Consider the following 12,557-nt stretch of genomic DNA (forward strand, 5'->3'; position numbering starts at 1 on the left):
GCTTCTTGCCTCCCTCCCTCCCATATAAATATAGGTCACGTTATGAAAACATGATGGACAGCAGCAGTTCTCTGACAAGACTTTTCTTATGATTAATGATTTTGCAATACTATTGAAATTATTTTCATCTCGCCTGTTCATAAATATTCTTGACATGGAAGGAACATTTCTGATGCCATAAAATATAAAGCATGAATTGAACCTGTTACTCCAAATTCAGGAATAGCATTAATAATTTAAGTAAGGATGAGATATCTCCCCTGTGCCATTCTCATAAGTAAAAATTGATATTGACACTAGATTTTTTCAAAAAGTGGAACAGTTTTAAAAACTAATAGAAAAGGGAGAAAGAGTTCTTCTTACGTGTCACCACTTTGTTTACAATTGGCGCATCTCTTTCCTGTCCGTCTCTCAGGACTTGGATGGTGTAGACATATTCCACTCCTGGAGTCAAGCCAGACACAACGATGCTTCCTGAGTCTGAAGTCACTTCTCGTGGTGCCTCTCCTCCCTGGCTTGGTCGTACACCCAGCTAGAGGAAGGAAAGCAAAATAAACACCAAGGACGAATATTTCCAGAGGCCTGTTACTGCTGTGAGGTTGTGATTATGCTTTAAATAGTGTAAACTCTTCAGAAACTGCACAATGTACTTTTATTAGGAAATGATTTGGGGACTCTTTTATATACTTTAGCTGGAAATTCCCCAAGGTGGGGAAGGTATCTTCCAAACTGCATTAAGGTGGATTATTACGGAAGGTTCCAGAGAAATGTCATTACATACTGTTTTGCTTGATAAAGAATCTCTTGTTACAAACCAGACATACCCAGGGACTGTGGGCCACATGGTATTTTGTTTCTATTTTTCTGTGTGTGTGCTGGAAGGAATGTTTGAGCTCTCCCTTTAACAAGTTATTCACATTCAATTCACCTTTTAGTTGCCATATAAAGGCACTAGCCCCTGTAGCAACTGTATTGCAAAAACACACCTTTTGAAGAGCTATGTTCATAGCTTCAACTGCAGGATGATACATTACAAGAGAAGAATTAGAATAACTATGCCCGTAATTTAAAATCCTTTTAAGATCCTTTTTCAAAAACTCAGGTAACACTGTGCTATCAAATAGTGTCCAACTCTAAAGAGATCCTTCACACACCATAAGGCTTCTGAAAGTCAGCATGACATTCAGGGAATTTAAAAGGTATACTGGCAATCTTCAAAAAGTTCCTCTATATTTGAGTAGCATAATCATAAGTATGGCCATTCATATACTTTATCTTTGGTGTATTTTTTTAAATAATCAAGGGGATTGAGTCATGATTTCCAGCGATAACAAATATTTCTGTCTTCACACTAAATGCCAAAGAATGGAATTCTTTTAAACATATTCATTTGTATTCATCACTTCCCTAATATCATTACTTTAAAGACGATGAATCCAGATATCCACAGGGAAACCTTAATCTTAACTTCTATTAAGAGATTTACCCGCAGCGCTTTGAACAGTTGGAGATGAAACTGATTGGATGAAAATGCGATTTTTAAGTGACTCTGAGTTTAACTGATCTCCCTAAATTGGCTTTTGTGAACTTGTTCACACCCATTTAGAATGACACATCAAATAAAGTTTTCCTATGTTTTTTTGAAATGTAGTTCCCTGCGGGAAAGGATAGAGAAAATAAGATAACAACAAGCAGCAGCTTCGTGCTAATGTTTTATCCTTAGAAAAGCACTTTCATAGCCTCCATCCATTCTTGGAACAATTCAGTGAGGTAGGCAGGGAAGGATTGTTAGGCCCTGACAATGTAGTCAAAGATGTATGAACAGAAGCAGGTGGCAAAACCCAGGTCTCCTGACTCCTGAGCACCCTGTTTCCACTACATGGGAAACACAAGGACAGCTCAGGGCTGTATCACAGAGATTAGGAACATGGGCAGTTTACCTTAAAACCAATTCTTGGAGCAGGTGTCCATGTGATCACAATGGTGGTCTCGGTCACCTCGGTGTTGTAAGGTGGAATGGAGCTCCCAGGCTGCACTGTGAGAGAGAATCAATACACGTTTTCAAAACTTAAGATCACAGATGATTTCATAGAATAGAGATAACAAGTATCTTTATAGAGAACCTCAGTTTAACCAAGCAGTGGATAGAGAATGTAACATATTTTTTCATTGGGTGAGAATTGGGAGAGGATCAGGCTTCTCAATCTTTAATGTGCCACACACATCATCTGGGTCTGGCTAAAATGCAGATTCTGTTTCTGGAGGTCTAACAAAGAACTAGGGAGTTCGCATTTCTGACAAACACAGATAATACCGATTCTGTTGGCCCATGAATTATACCTGAGTAACAAGGGGTTAAATATTCGCTAAGGCAGTCTTTTCAATGAAATTATATAATCTAATTCATGTCTTTCCATCATTGTTGGGATTTGAGTTTTATGACAATAAATTTCCCTATATCGTCAGTGTAAAATCCCTTATAAAATGTACAACTGGCCACCACAAACTGATTATCGTATTGTTTCTTAATCATTAATTTAAGAACAATGGTAAATTATAGATGGTGATCTAAAAACAGTTTTATGCTGGGCAGGGATTGGTGGCTCATGCCTGTAATCCCAGCACTCTGGGAGGCTGAGGTGGGCAGATCATTTGAGGTCAGGAGTTCGAGACCAGCCTCGCCAACATGGTGAAACCCTGTCTCTACTAAAAATATGAAAAATTAGCCGGTCATGGTGGCTCGTGCCTGTAGTCCCAGCTGCTGGGGAGGCTGAGACACAAGAATCGCTTGAACCCTGGAGGTAGAGGTTGCAGTGAGCCGAGATCATGCCATTGCACTCCAGCCTGGGTGACAGAATGAGATTCCGTCTCAAAAAAAGAAAAAAAAAAAAAAAAGCTTTATGCTGAATTATTCCACAATAATGGTCAACTATTTTTGGTTGCAGTAAAACATGCTATATAAAAGTTAAACAAAATCTGCCACCATGGATGCACTTTGAAGTCTAAAGATTTGTACTTTAAATATGTGATTATTTATTCAGAATAATAACACTGCAAAAATTTAGTATTTTATCACCAGAATCAGGAATCATAACAAGTTTGTTTTGCATTTTCTAGCATCTTGACATCACTGTTCTTTTTCTTATCGAAAATATTACTTTGGCTGGGTACAGTGGCTCATGCCTGTTATCCCAGCACTTTGGGAGGCTGACGTGGGTGGATCACTTGAGGCCAGGAACTCAAGACCAGCCCGGCCAACATGGGGAAACCTCATCTGTACTAAAAATATAAAAAGTAGCCAGGTATGGTGGTAGATGCCTGTAATCCTAGCTGCTTGGGAGGCTGAGGCAGGAGAATCACTTGAACCTGGGAGACAGAGGTTGCAGTGAGCCAAGATCACACCACTGCACTCCAGCCAGGGCGAGAGAGCAAGACTCCATCTCAAAATAAATAAATAAATAAATAAATAAATAAAATAAAATAAAATATTACTTAAACAAATTTTTATTTTTATTTTTTGAGATGGACTCTTGCTCTGTCACCCAGGCTAGAGTGCAGTGGCACAATCTCATCTCACTGTGACCTCGGTCTCCTGGGTTCAAGTGATTCTCCTGCCTCAGACTCCCATAGCTGGGACTATAGGTGCCTGCCACCACACCCAGCTAATTTTTGTATATTTAGTAGAGACAGGGTTTCACTATGTTGGCCAGGCCAGTCTCAAACTCCTGACCTCAGGTGATCTGCCCACCTTGGCCTCCCAAAGTGCTGGAATTACAGGCATGAGCCATCGCACCTGGCCAAAAATTAAAAAAAAAATTTTTTTTTTAAATCTTCTTTTTAAATAAAAGATTTGTTTTCGGTTTTAGCACCAAAAATGAAAGAAAGAGAGAGAGAGAAAGAAAGAGAAAGAAAAGAAAGAAGGAAGAAAGGACGGAAGGAAGGAAAGGAAGGAAGGAAGGGAAGGAAGGGGGGGAAGGAAGGAAGGAAGGAAGGAAGGAAGGAAGGAAGGAAGGAAGGAAGGAAGGAAGGAAGGAAGGAAGGAAGGAAGGAAGGAAGGAAGGAATGTATATATGAAGTTAACATAGAGCTTTCTAACAACCTCACAAATCTTATTATAAATTTAGAAAGGTAAAGTCACAGAAGGCCATATATTTTGAGTTGGGTAAGTTAAGTTCAAGGGTATCAAGTGTGTGAGTAGCCCTGGTCACATGTTTGATATCTCCACAATTCTTCCTCTCTTTGCATCTCAATCAAATTTTGTTCCCCTTTACATCTCAATCAAATTTTGTTCCCATTGGGGAAAAAACCTCTGAATGTATTTATACTAAATTATGAATGGCTGGCAAGACAAAGAATTAGTCTCCAGAGTTATACAAACAGGGATTAAAAAGTGTTCAGACTCCAGTCTCAACTCAACTCCAGTCAATTTTTTTTTCTTTGCCATGTGGGAATTTAGAATCAACATCGCAATTCTCGCATTTCTTTTTCAGTCTGGATTCTAAGGAGCCATTTTTTTATTTTAAAAATATTGTGTGAGAAAAAGCCAAATATATATGTGGGCCACTTCGTAATGATAGCTCTAATGGCTGAATTGAGGTACTACTGGTTTAGTGGGCTGTTTCATCTATGTATGTTATTATTTTGATGGTGTTTGGTGGGGGTTGGGGGAACATGACTGGGATGGGTGACCCCGATGCCTTTTAGTACCTCTGAAATTATACACCACTTGGCTGCTGCTGACTCTGCCAAAATGCCATGACAGCCCTGTGTGACCATTTTTTAATGGCCCACGAAAAGCAATTCAGAGAACAGTCAGTTTCTTTCACTGAACATCTGTGAAAACCACAACTTTTTTACAAATTATATTTGCCTCAACTGTCCTGGGCTTTAAGACTAGGTATTTTCTATTGCTTGAGCCAGCCAGCTAGAGTCTTCCCAAGTTTAAGATGATGCTCTCTGCCTGGGAAGGCCATTATGGGAAAATCACCAAACCACAAACCCACAAACGATGTCAAACAAAGGATGTGATTCTGAGTGTGAGCTATGGGTTCTGGCAGGTCTTGTTAGGGAAGAAAGCCCAGCTGTTAAAGAAATAAAATTTGCCCTATCAATACAGGAATAAGCTGAATTTTCCCCAGAAACAGCTTTTTCCCGTAACTTTTCTCACATTCGCTCTTAAGAATTTAGCACAAGTTATAAAACTCAGAAAAGTTACTCCCAGAATTCAGCTTAGTAAGACAGTAAAAAAGTTACAGAAACTTAGTAATTTCAAAACCATGCAAGCCTTGAGGATGTTTACAACCTTAAGGAGTACCTAAAGTTCAAATGGAGTTGTAGAATACCCTGCTTACATTAGTTTATTTAAATATAAGCTTCGTTGAACTGTTTTTGTTATTATTCCTTTCTCAATCATCTATTCACCAAGTATTTTTTGAAAGCATACAATGTTCCAGACACGATGTTAACCTTTATCTAATAAAATTACTTTTGGCTATTAGTACTTCAATTAAAATAATTATATTTTATATGAATCTATTATGCAAAGCATAAAATAATATATCCAATATATCAAAGTCTTCAGAAGTACTTGAAATATCTTGACCCACCACCTTCCCTTAATTATTGTTAGCATCATTAAAAATGCTTTTTCTTTCTTCAGCACTGTGTTCAACCAAAGAAACTACATAAAATATGCCTTATGTTAAGGAATGAACAAGACAACTATAGAATTCTACATTTTAGTAAAAGACAACATCTACTGAAAGGGCACCTTCACTGAAATCTCCATTCTAATCCACTGAAGGACATTTATAAGAAATGAATATTTACAAGAAATATAAAAACATTAATTTCATGAGAGTAGATCTTAGACTATCTTAGAACCGTGTAAAATTTTAGCCAAATTTTCAGGTAAGCTTATTTGCAAATTAAAAATGAATTTTACTTGCTTACGATTAACTATTATTTAGGAAAAGGGCCAAATTTCATACAGTAAATTTAAATGGAAGTAAGTTTTCCTTAAAGTATGTATTTTTATGGGGAAAAGTTTATATTTTCTTTGGGAAATCAATTCCATAGTTATTTACAAACTAGGCTTCTATTGACTTTTTGAATGCTTTTTAACATCCATACTTTTAAATTAGTCGAAGAGTAACATTTGTTGAAGGCTCTTAGAAAATTGCAAACTAGTCCATGGTTACAATATATGCTAAAAAAGTGCTTATGTTAGGTGCTTCTATAATTCAAAACGTCAAGTTGAAAATAACAAATAATGTTCAGCCAGAAATAAGGAGTCTCATAATTCTCTGTAATGTAAATGGAAATGTATTTAATAGAAATCAGTTTGTGAATAGAGGTCTTTATTGTGATGTAGATATGTGGGAGATTTAAGACCACTTCCTTTAAAATGTTGAGCAAAAGGAGAGACGTGGCCAAAAATTATTGTTAGTATTTTCCTCCTCTGAGGAATTTCAAGAGTAATTTAAGAAAAAAGCGATTCTGTCTGCAAAAGTACTTTAATCTTCTGCAGCCAACACTCATAAAGAAATCATTTCCCTGGCTTCATGTTCAATTAGTTGGTTCCCATTCAACCTGTAGATATTTTTATTCTGCATTCATAGTTACTATTCAATGCCCAAAGTAATAGAATATAGACATAGGTGCTAATTTTTTCTTGCCTTAACTAGTATTTGGTAAATTCATTTAATGTAATAGAATTTAATTTTTGTAATAACAGAGTGCTTTAAACCCATGTTACTCAAAGTGCTGGCTCTAGAGGAAAGAAAGAGCTTGGCAATGTATGCGAATTAACGCACTGCTTCCTTCAAGAAAATCTGGCTTCAGAAAAATTCTCAGCTCTACTAAGCAGTGTGCTTTGTGATTTACATTCTGGCACAACTCTTTTTCTTGTTGCAGACTAGCAGCAAACAATTAACGGGCCAGCAGCCAGTCTACGGAGCACATTTTTAGTATCACTGATTTAAATTATATACTAACTTTTTAATGTTTTTTTTTGGGGGGGCCGTTGTTTTGTTTTTTTGTAAAGCATGAAGAATAGAGAATGTAAATATAGTTAAGAAAAGGCATTTAATTTTCGGCTTACGTGTGGTAAAGACTCCAGTGGCTTTGGGGCTCTCTTGGTTGCCCTTTATGGCCACAAGGGATACGGTGTACTCAGATCCAGGCTGCAGATTCCTCAGTGGGTACTTCGAGACAGAGGGACCCACATTGTACTGCCTGGGCTGGCCTCTTCGGGTCAGGCCCACAGTCAGTCGGTATCCTGTTATCCGGGCCCGAGGTGGAGTCCATCTCACCAGGACAGTAGAATCCGTTTCATTGACAAACTGGAGGTTAGTGGGAGCATCCAGTTCTAGGAAAAAAGATGAAACATGCCAAGAAATATTTAGATCAGTAATGATCATAACTCAAGTCCTGAAGCTTGATTGAATGTCTAAGTTTTCTCTCCTCAAGGTTGCAACTATGTGAAAGTCAGAACCCCGGAAAAACTGAGCCAGTAAGAGATTGAGTGCTACATAGAACTTTGCCAAAACTCTGCCAGTCATGAGAAATTGTGGAACCATTTTGCTTGACTGTGATCCTTCGGGAAGTCTAATGTTCCAGCATGACCTTCCCATCACTCTCAGAAATTATAGTTACATTAAAGCAATGGTATTTTTAAAAAGGCAAAACAAACACTTCTGAACTTCACAGGTTGCTCTGAGCCAAACAGATTAAGGAAAAAGGGATATGCCTCCTAAAATGACAGCAAGAAGAAGCTCTCTATGGGTCAGAAGCAATATTCTGTGAAGAGTCCCTGCTAGAGAAATAAAAGTTATTTTCACATGGTTCAGATTAGACAGTAATTACAGTAATGATAACATATCCTCAGATTCATGGTAGGATACTGGTGAGTTTGCACTATCAGAATCACATAAGTTGTGGAGTTTATTCTTAAGAATAATAACCAGCAGTTTTCCCACCGAAATTTAAATTACATTTCAAATAGAGGAAATATTTAAGAGGCAGTCAAGTATAATAATTCAGAGCATGGGCTTTGGACATAGGTTATAGAGCCAGCTCTATCCATTCCTATCTCTGTGACCCTACAAGTTCCAGAATTTTTTTAAAGCCTCAGTTTCTTTATGTATTCAATATGGATACTAGTAAGACCTTCCAGCTGGGCACGATGGCTCATGCCTGTAATCCTAGCACTTTGGGAGGCCAAGGTGGGTGAATCACTTGAGGTCAGGAGTTTGAGACCAGCCTGGCCAACATAGTGAAACCTGTTTCTACTAAAAATACAAAAATTAGCAGGGCATGGTAGCGCATGCCTGTAGTCCCAGCTACTTGGGAGGCTGAGGCAAGAGAATCGCTTGAACCCAGGAGGTGGAGGTTGCAGTGAGCTGAGACTGCGCCACTACTGTCCAGCCCTGGCGACAGAGCGAGACTCCATCTCAAAAAAATAAAAAATAATAATAATAATAAGACCTTCCTTCCTAAGGTCAAAACAGAGAGTAAATATGAGAATAATGCTTGTAAAAACTGAGCAGATAAGCTGGTGGCTAGTAATACTAGATACTTGACAATTGCTATTCTTAAATGAATTCTACTGTGTTACGATCCTGCATTTTAACTTTGATCTAGATATATTTAGTTACAGGAAAAATGCACTCAAATTAGATTCTCTTCAGTTCTCCCTCTTAGTACCCTTCAGCTGATACATGTATTTTAGAAATGGGTTACCACTTAGCCTCATGGAGCTTGTTTGAGTTTTGTTTTCAAGTTTAATGTGCTTTGTGTTCACTATGCATTCCCTTGCCGGCTGGGTATTTCCCTCTCTCTAAGCCATACACCTCTGAGTCAATGGTTTGCTGCACTTCCTCACGGGCTGGAAGTGAGGGTGGAGAATTTGGAGGGGAGGTAAAGATAGGAAAAGACATACTGGTTGTCTGTTCGGCAGTCAGAGGCTTGCTCTCCCTCCCGTGGTTCACGGCAAAGACTTTGAAGTAATAGGTGACCCCAGGGGACAGCCCGGTGACTTCTGCGAAGGTGTTCCTGCTGATGGGCAACCTCTGCCCGTGCTCCCCAGGCAGGTTGACGGGGATCACATCCACGCGGTAGCCGGTCACTGCACTCTCAGGCGGTGTCCACATGATGGTGACCTTCACGTCTGTCACTTCCACAAACTGCAGGTCCCTGGGAGAGGGCACTGTATCTGACAGACAAGAGTCAACCAGTCATTCACATTTTCTGCTGAAGATTATTTTTAAGAAGCCAGTTTCTCGGATATGATAGGCAGTTCACTGAGCCTCTCATTCGAGAGTTTTGCTAAGTTTTTTCTCTTAATCAGATCATATTTTCATGGCCCCGTCATAGTGCTTAAATTATGACATTTGAACCTTTTGTCTAAAATAGTTAGGTAATAAATGAGTTACCAGCATATGAAGTGTCATATTATGGTGAGGGGAGAGGGTTATAAGAAAAGATACTAAAAAACAAAACAAAACAAACAAAAACCTTTGAAATAACTGCAGAAAATAATGTAATGGTTTTTCTTTTACTGAATCATTTTATAATACTTAAGAATCAAAGATGAAATGACCCTTGAGCTTCTGGGAGAAAATTTGTAGACGGACGTTATGGTGTTGGTTTTTAATAAGAAAGGCCAGTAGCCAGCTTTGATAAGTTACTTATGACATTTCAGCTAAACATCAGAAGTTTAGGGAAAAACTATTGCATAAGATTATTTGAATGTGGGAACTATTGACAGAGACAAAACCACCCCCCCTCAGGAACAATCTTGATAACATAACATAGGAAGTGTCTTCTTAAAAAAGTTACCTGAACGTGGGGTGCCAGTGGTTTCTTGTTGAATGAAAACAGGTGTACTTTCTTGATTTTCTTCCACAGCAAAGATAGTGATGTTATACTGAACGCCAGGTTGCAAGTCACTGAGGGTGACGGAGTTTGCAGTTTCAGGAAGGTTGAGTTCTGTGCTGCTGCCTTCTACTGACGGTGAATAGACTATTCTGTACCCTGCAGATGGATCAACAAAAGTAAGATGCACTGTTTTCTTTGAGACCGAGGCTTAGAAACACCATAAATCCTCCCTTTTCGAATATTCCTTAGCATCTTGCTTGATTAGTGAAGAGCCAGTGATTCTTTTTGACTCTTTTAATATTGCCACTTCTTGTAATAATGACTACTCAGCACGAAGATAAAATAAGAACAGTCATGCAAACCTTGTTAATAATAAATGTCATCCTTGAAGACCTGAGATCCTTAATAAATGTCAATTAGAGATGCCATTAGGTGAAAATATTCATGTTAAGCTGATTTTTCCTCTTTGAGCTCCAGATGAGGGAAGCAATTAATGAACCAGCCTGAGCAGAGTTGTCTAGCACTGTGTGTGTCTTTTTGGAACTTCAGTGATGAGGCAGTTGAATCACCTAATGAGCTAAGAAGGCAGCTCAGCTTTCTCCTTAAGGATAAATCTTAGAGCAAGGTTTTCAGGAAAATTACACCTCTTCAACCCTGGGAACACTTGCTTTAATAAGCCAATGAGCTGGCTTTACAGGTTGTGTGTATGTTGTGGTGTGTGTGTATAAGGGAGTTGGTAAAATGGTTTCGAGGGGAAATGTGCCATAGAAAATAACTCCCCCCGACACACACACACACACACACACACACACACACACACACACACACACCTCTCTCCCATAAATTATATTGGAGATTTAAAGTGATATGCAGATCCACAGTCAGAATCTGCGCCCTCCCTGTTGATGTCATTAAGATTAACATAGCAGCCAAAGAGCGGGAGGCTCAGCTGACCTGTGATGGGAGCCTGGGGTCTGCTCCAGCGAACAACAATTGAGGTGTCATCAACTTGGTCCACAGTCGGGTCAGGAGGGGCGTCGGGCGCTAAGAAAGAAAGAAAGTGGGGCAAACAGTCAGGAAGTGCTACTACAGGCCTGTGTTTTACAGAAAAAGATTCTTTTAACATTATGTAGCACACAGGTACCTGTTGTTTGTGAAGTAGACAGGATCAAACTCTGCTCCCCATCCTCAGATATCTCATAGACATTTACAATGTATTTTCGGCCAGGAAGCAGGTCAGGGATGTTCACGGAAGTGGCTGTGCTTGGAAGATCTTTGAAATGAAAAGACAAGGTAACTAATCGGAGCAAACTAGTCCCTCAAATGACTCTACAGCTTAGAAGAAGGATATTTTAAGAACTATATATTCATAGGGAAAAATGACTGAAGGTAATGTGCTAATAGATAATCAGTGATTATTATTTTTACGGAGTCTTGCTGTGTTGCCCAGGCTGGAGTGCAGTGGTGCGATCTCAGCTCACTGCATCCTCCACCTTTCGGGTTCAAGCAATTCTTCTGCCTCAGCCTCCTGAGTAGCTGGGATTACAGGTGCACACCACAACACCTGGCTAATTTTTTTGTATTTTTATTAGAGACAGAGTTTCACCATGTTGACCAGGCTGATCTCGAACTCCTGGCCTCAAGTGATCCACCAGCCTTGGCTTCCCAAAGTGCTGGGATTATAGGAGTGAGCCACTGCACCCCGTGTAATCAGTGATTATTAATGTACTATGGGAAAACCCCACTCCTTGTCTTTCTCCTTTCTCCTCTTCCTCCTTCCTTTCATTTTTCCAACTTTTTCTCTAAAGATGTGTAACTTTTGTAATCTAATGCCAAATTTTTAAAAATAGCTCTCTGCAGTAAGAAGTCAGGGTAGTGATTATTGGTGGAAGATGATGTGGTCAGGATAGACAGATATTCTTTTTCTTGATCCGGGTGCTGGTCTTGTGGTGTGTTCACTTTATAAGAATTCAAATTCACTGAACTCAGTGCTTACGATTGGCACACACTTCAGTGTGCTGATAAAGTTTTTTAAAGGCCCCTCACCATAACTATTTGAAAAGTATGAGTGATGATACTGTGCTAACATTGTCAGCTGCAGTCCTGGTAATTACTTCCACCAAGAAAACAGCTTTTGCTGTAGAAACTTGTGCCCAGGTAGGCACATGATGCAGCTGGCATCAGGGACCAGGAACATGTGAGGGTGGCTTGGGAAAAACCCGGCCACTTCCTAGAAAGAGTCAGTCCTTTCCTTCCTCATGCCGAAGGCTGGTTTGTTCAGTCTGAGCTGTCAGCCAGTTCCAGACCACAGATACCACCTGCCTAGAGGCCCCTCCCAGTGAGAGTTTTCCAGCAGCTGCCCCAAACCGGTCTTGAGCGACATATTGCGCTTACCCAGATACTGTGGCTCATCTCCCTCCTCACTCAGCTCATATTCCACCCGGAATCCTGACACAGTGTCGGAAGCTGAGACCCAGGAGACCACAAAGCTGCTGGCTGTGATTTCAGTGACAGATTCAGAAGTGGCCACAAGGGGAGAAAGGGGAGTTGTCTCTCCTGTCACGGTGTTGCCTAGAGAGTCACAGAAAGGGGAAAGTCAGCCTTCAGCCTTCTAGAAAATGTACCGTCCTTGCTGCCAACATCATTTTTAAAAATGTTGGTGCCCCTCATGGAAGAAT

General features: G+C 39.7%; 1 protein-coding gene across 20 annotated transcripts in view; it reads right to left on the minus strand.

Annotated features, from left to right (window-relative positions):
* Window positions 1-12,557, minus strand: part of LOC105481166 (fibronectin 1) — a 76,032-nt gene that overhangs the window by 36,941 nt on the left and 26,534 nt on the right. For all 20 annotated transcript variants that reach the window (XM_011740540.3, XM_011740537.3, XM_011740530.3 and 17 more), the window contains exons 15-22: window positions 12,274-12,450; window positions 11,024-11,152; window positions 10,834-10,923; window positions 9,841-10,035; window positions 8,942-9,214; window positions 7,103-7,369; window positions 1,941-2,035; window positions 364-532 (exon numbers count right to left, since the gene is read on the minus strand). In XM_011740540.3, coding sequence (XP_011738842.1) covers window positions 364-532; window positions 1,941-2,035; window positions 7,103-7,369; window positions 8,942-9,214; window positions 9,841-10,035; window positions 10,834-10,923; window positions 11,024-11,152; window positions 12,274-12,450 — 1,395 coding nt within the window. The remainder of the gene's footprint in view (window positions 1-363; window positions 533-1,940; window positions 2,036-7,102; window positions 7,370-8,941; window positions 9,215-9,840; window positions 10,036-10,833; window positions 10,924-11,023; window positions 11,153-12,273; window positions 12,451-12,557) is intronic.

This window comes from Macaca nemestrina, chromosome 11 (genome assembly GCF_043159975.1).
Source record: "Macaca nemestrina isolate mMacNem1 chromosome 11, mMacNem.hap1, whole genome shotgun sequence".
Classification (NCBI taxonomy): domain Eukaryota; kingdom Metazoa; phylum Chordata; class Mammalia; order Primates; family Cercopithecidae; genus Macaca; species Macaca nemestrina.